Raw genomic sequence first — 6000 nt, 5'->3', positions numbered from 1 at the left:
AGGCACACACGACTGGGGCTGGCTTCAAGTTTGGGCTTTCCACAGAAGACAAACGGACATCTTATCCAGGTCACATTTTTGGCTTGTGACCCTCCTCCTCCCAGCCTTCCGGCTTTGTCCCCAGCTTCCCGCAGCGCTGGCTCGACGGCGACCCTCCCGTCGCCCCTTTGGCGGCCACCCCGTTCCCCTTTGTTGTCCAGGGTTCCTCCTGGAGAACGGTGGCTGTCCGCCGACTGTCGGGAAGGACGAAGATGGGGTGACAGGGCGAAATCCCCACACCCGCACCGCGCAGGGCCGCCTGCGTACGGCCCTTCGCCTCAGCACGGCGTCCCCCCGGCCCCTCGCCGAGGCCTGAGATAGGGGTGGGGCGCGGCGCGGCCGGCGCCCTCTGATTGGCTGCGGGCGTCGAGGCGCCGCGCCGCGATTGGGCGGCGGGGCTGTCTGGCGCGAGAGCGCGCGAGGTGGGGAGGGGGCGCTGGAAGCTGCTGGAAGTCAGGGGGCGGGGCGGGCGCGGGCGCGGGCGGCCGGGGACGCGGGCGCGGGCGCGGGCAGGGGCGCGGGCGCGCGGGCGAGGGCGGGGGCGCCGGGGGGAGGGCCGAGCCGGTCACCGCCCCCGGCCCCTCCCTGGCCCCGCCCCGCGCCGCTCACACCGCGGGCGGCCAGGGGGCAGGCGCGCCGGCTGCATCCCCATCCTCGGCGTCGCCCGGCACGGCGCGCGGGCGAGCGGCGCGGGCGGCCGGAGCGCGGCGGGCGGAGCGCCAGGCCGGCCATGGCCACCACCAGCACCACGGGCTCCACCCTGCTGCAGCCCCTCAGCAACGCCGTGCAGCTGCCCATCGACCAGGTACCCGAGGCGGCCCTGCTGGCATCGCGCCCTCGCCGCCCCCTCCCCGGCCGTGTGCCATCCGCGCGGGAGCCGGGACTCGGGGCACGGGCTGCGGAGGGGCCGCCCCTTGAGGGGAGGGGGCGACCCGCCTGTTATTGTGCGCGCGCCATCTCGCGCCAGCCGCCCCTCCCCGGCGTGCCCACCCAGCCCCCACCCCGGCCGTGCCCGTGCAGCCCGGGGGGGCTCCGGGCACCGACGTGCGCGCGTGCATGCCTGGCCCTGCTGCCCGCCACGGCAGCTCCCCGACCCGGGTCGTGCGTGCGCCGGGCACTCGGCGATCCGGAGTCCCGAAGCCACTTGCAGTGCGTGTGGGCACGGGTGTAGACGGTGTAGAAAGGCTGTGCTTTGACGAAGCCGGGGTGTCTGTGCCCTGCGCGCGTGGCATCGAATGCCCCACGGGGAAGCAGGATGGATGTACCTCAAGTGGAGAGTGCACTAGACTCGCGCGCGTGGCGTGGGGGAGACCAGCTTAGGGCGCTACGACCTGCATGCACCTTGGGACAGTTTGCTTTGGAAGTGTGGCTTGTTTAACAGGCAACAGTTTGCGGGGAAGGCAGAGGTTAGGAAAAAAGTCAAAGTGAGATGGTAATCCCAGGGTTTCTAACTGAGAAAGTTGCAACCTTGTAGTTGGAAGAAGACACCTTACCCCTCTCTCCCACCCCTAAAAAAACAGGACACTGTTTAGGTAAGGGGGGGGGTATTGAGATGAGGCCAGCTGAGTTTGTGTGAAAGGCCTAAGGACTGTTGAGAAATAAACAGTATTGTGATGGGAAAAGCAGCGCCATTTTTATTGAGAAAAAGTTTGGAAGTATTTTCTCTGAGTGACATTTAGGGTAGTTGTTGGGGAAGGAGGCGGTGGAGATAGTTGCTCTAGCCCCAGGCTAGAGGTAATTAACTGAATTGTTTGCTTCAAATTATTTCAGGTGTGCTCGATCTAGAAGTGTTTGCACTTTACAAGGGATCCTGGTTCACTGTCCTTTTCTTGAGAGTGTTGCTGTCATTTGATGTCATCAGGGATTTCATTTATAAGGCAGGATTCCTCTGTGGCCGGGCTAGGTTTCATAGCAAGATGGGAATCCACTCCTGTACCTGACATTATGACACTAACTTGCTTTGTGCTTTACTGGTTTTTTGTTTTTTGGTTTTTTAAAGACTGAAGTGTGCCTGAGTATATCAAAAATTTTACTTTCTGTTTGGATCTGAATCCCTTACTTCTATTTCAGTTATAATTTTTGATTCATGGTAAAATACCTATCCCCTACAAATCTTGAGCAACAATTAGAACACATTTTGTACTAATAAAGTACCGGTAGTGAAATTAATCATTATACTCTACTAAGGTAGTCGTCTTCTCTGTTTATTAATAAACTGATCAGAACGTAGGATTTTTTTTTTTTTTAATCTTCTCAGCCCTGTGGAGGATTCTGACTTTTCCAAACTGAACTACAGTATGACCTTTTAGTGTATTACACCCCTGACTTAAAGTAGGTTGTTGCTGGGGTATCAGCAAATGCAGGGTAGGTATCTGTTTAAAAATTTTTTTGATGGTGAGGAGCAAGGGAGATAGGCCTCAGACTTTTTTCTTTTTAGTTGAGGCATAGTTGACATATAGTGTTATATTAATTTCAGGTGTACGACATAGTGATTGGACAGTTCTGTACATTACACAGTGCTCACCAGATAAGTGTAGTTACCATCTGTCACCATATGACTTTTCATTAATTTTAGGGAACGGGTGTAGTCTTCCTCTGCCCACCATGATGAATTGTTTTTTTTTTTACTATGCTAATACCTTTTAAGTTATATAATGCTTATAACTCTTTAAAGTGATTTAGTATTAGTGAACTTATGTAAACATCTCAGCAATCCAGAGCAAGTTGTTTTCAGTACTGAAATAAATAAGAGTCTCAAGGGAAGGTGACAGGATTTGAAATTTTGACTTCTTTATTATCTGTAGGTCTTGATTTGGTATCTTGGACAATCTTCATTCTCTTGGGACAGCTCTGAATTTTTGCAGCCATTTGTATTTTGAGTTGTTTCCTCTTCTCTAAGCAAATCTTAAGAATTTGGATTAATAGCCGCACACACCTTAACTTTTTATAGTGCTAAGACACTATTTCTTTGAAGCACTGAAGAATTGACTTTTTTGCCGAGAAAACTCTTGCAGTAACTAAAAACTCATGTTGTAAATTGGATTGATAAAGAGTCATTTAATCATTACTTTAAAATTGAGCAAAATAGAAATTAATTTTTGTAACATGTAAATAATTGAGTTTAAGTTGAGAGGAAGCCTAAGAATTACTTGTAATCAAATGGTGTGATTCAACAGGAAAAAGACAAATCAGGAAATGAAAAGTGTAAAAATATAACTTGTTAGTATGTTAATTTGGTATGTGCTAATTAACAGTGTTTTGAAAATTTAGGAAATTAAAAAAGCAGTTGTTGAACGTCAGAGGAAGAAAAGGACCTTAGGGCCAGAGAAATAGTTTAATTCTTGTACAAGACTGAGCGTAGAATTTACGAAATGATAGAAAATACTGGTCTGTATGGAATATACAAATGCACATTGCAGGGTATAAGTTAAGGGAGAAAGGAGAAATGTTTTGCAGTAAGACCAGGCAAGGAAAAGGAGATTTTGCCTTAGACTCCTGGGTTGGTTAATCCTAACTGAGAATTGCAGAGTGACCTTGAGGTAGCCATAGTATTTGTTCAGTATGCCTTAAATTTAAATGAAAATATTAACTCCAATATAGAGTGAGGGTAAATGTTGCTTTAAGCATCTGATGTTTCCCCTTTCTAGGCCTTGCATTCCAGGTGACTTTATTTCTAGGGTGGTCATCATGGAAGGGGTAGATGGAGAGCCGGTTTTGAGGAGGATTTGGACTGAGGGAGAGCTGTGCTGTGGAGAAGCCATCAGATGTCATTGAATATAATTGTGTTCTTTATTAGCTGCTGGTGTGGTGAATTTTTTAAAGGCCTCAAAGTGAGAATAATTACGTGTCCCAGATCAACCTATTTTTTAGAGTGGGTTTTTTTAATTTCATCGTATCATACGTTCTAATGCACTTGATGGACCTAACTCTCTGAGTTACCAGACTTTTACTCTGTCTTTCCCTTTTACCATTTTCTGTCCTTATTTCCCATGATGCGGTAATACTATGAAACTGGAGTAAATTTCCCCAGCGACAGGGTATCCAGGTTGGCATTCTTGGCAGCCAGTTGGCCTCATCAAACAGTCCTGTTTGGGGACAGGGCCATCATTTTAGAGATTGTGGGTGGAGCTGTTTGGGCAGGGAGAGAGGGCAAGAGGGAGACTCAGGATATTTCGAAAGGTTTGGAGGAGGGAGAGACAGATGGGTGGGGGAAGGAGGGTGACCTGTTGTAGTTAATCCTGCAAAGTCGGGTAATAATTACGGTGGGTAACACCTTACAGCGGGTAACACCTTACAGCTTGCAGACCTCTTTCACCGCATTGTATGATTTAATTGAGCCTCGCAGTACCTTGTGAAGTCAGGTGAGATTCAAGGTCTGATATATTTTAGCCGTATGTATATATATTATATATATGTTGTATGGGTTATGGTGTTAACCATTTGAGTGAAAGGTCAATTGTAATTTATAGTCTTAACATGTGGCAAATAATTTTGGTACATCACTGTTGTAGATCTGGGTTGCCCATGTATTTTGGGAGGAGAGAATGGAGATAAAGAACTTCCCAAACACTGAAGTGCTGGTGGTAATGGTTGGAATAGGGAAAACTGTGTGTGTCTGTAAGACAGAAAAAAGTGTGGATGGAGGCTAATAAAATTCTGGTTCCATTTTGGTCAGTTTGTTGATTGACCTTTTCTGTACCCCCCCCCCCAATGTAGGCATCCAATGAAGTGAATTAATATGTTTGGGAAAGGAGTAGTTTAAAACGTTAGCTTATTTAATCCTCCACAGGTCTGTGCTATGATGAACCCCATTTTACAGATGAAGAAATAAGTGGAGTTTTCAGTATTGGGTCTTTCTCGGATTATGACTTTTAGGGAGAAGAAGGTGAATAGCAACAACAAGCACATCAAGGATTAATTTTATTTTAAAGCTGCCATTTGAATGCTTTAGGTTTAGGACATAAATATTTAACTCATTTGTCTGTCCTGTCTACTTTTACACCCATAATGAGCATCAGTCTTCATCATGATAACCCAGAAAATACTGGGACAATCTGCTGTGGAAGATTTCCTTTTAATAAGGAAGGCATATGGAACTCGGAATCTTGAATCTGTATTTTAGGCCCTGTCAGTTAACTAATTTTAGATATGTCACTTTACATAAATGAGTTTCCTTCTGTGTAAAATGTGTGTTGTGCTTAGTTTTAAAATTCCATGATTCTGTGTTTGTTTCATTAACTGAAGAAGCTGCCCCAAATTCTTTCTGGACCGAGTTGGAAGGAATATAAATAAAAACTTAAGGGAGGAAAATGGACTAATAAATTTTGAAGAAGTTTTCAACAGGAAGAATTGAAACTGCCTCTCTGTTTAATCTGAAGCAGCTAAGCAAAATAACCACATGCCCTGAACATTGCAGTTAACGTTGGTTTCCCTGAATTCTGTTCCTTTTTCTGTCTGTAGGAAGTAGTGTGGTGCTGTAGTGGAAAAGGCATAATTGGGTCTGCAGCCAGACTCGGCTGGCCCTGGGCTCTTTGGCAAATTACTGCATTTTTCTTTAAACCCCAGTCTCCTCATCTGTAAAATAAATAATAAATAACACCTAGTTGTAGATTACTGTGAAGATTAAAACACATAATCTCTGTAAAGCACCCAGCTCTTCATATATGTTTGATACACCTTTCCTCTCCACAGATTATGAAGTGTATGTAAGTTAAGGTCTGTCTGTATGTATGCCGTTTTTAATCTTTATGACTTCCTTTTTAGGAAGGGAAATATGAGGTTGAGGTTCAGTCCTATGCCCACACAGTGATTAAATTAGGATTAAAATCTAGTTTTGAGTTTGGAGTCAGAAGTGGCTTTTCTGCTTCTTCACAGCTTCAGGAGTTCTTTGTCCCCCTGCTTTCGAGCTCCCTGTGTTGGCACTGCCTTGATGAGTACAGATAACCCTCGTCTCTGTTGACT

The 6000-nt window shown here is 46.6% G+C and overlaps 1 protein-coding gene across 1 annotated transcript in view; it reads left to right on the top strand.

Moving 5' to 3' along the window:
- Nucleotides 1-682: 682 nt before the first annotated feature.
- The window catches only part of MBOAT2 (membrane bound O-acyltransferase domain containing 2), a 120415-nt gene continuing 115097 nt past the window's right edge, over nt 683-6000 (top strand). The window contains exon 1 of the mRNA XM_027621231.1: nt 683-844. Within this exon, the coding sequence (XP_027477032.1) occupies nt 770-844 (75 nt within the window). The 5' untranslated portion in view covers nt 683-769. The remainder of the gene's footprint in view (nt 845-6000) is intronic.

This window comes from Zalophus californianus, chromosome 8 (assembly GCF_009762305.2).
Source record: "Zalophus californianus isolate mZalCal1 chromosome 8, mZalCal1.pri.v2, whole genome shotgun sequence".
NCBI classification, from domain to species: Eukaryota; Metazoa; Chordata; class Mammalia; order Carnivora; family Otariidae; genus Zalophus; species Zalophus californianus.
The sequence above is the reverse complement of the archived record's forward strand: the minus strand, read 5'-3'. Positions and strand labels throughout refer to the sequence as shown.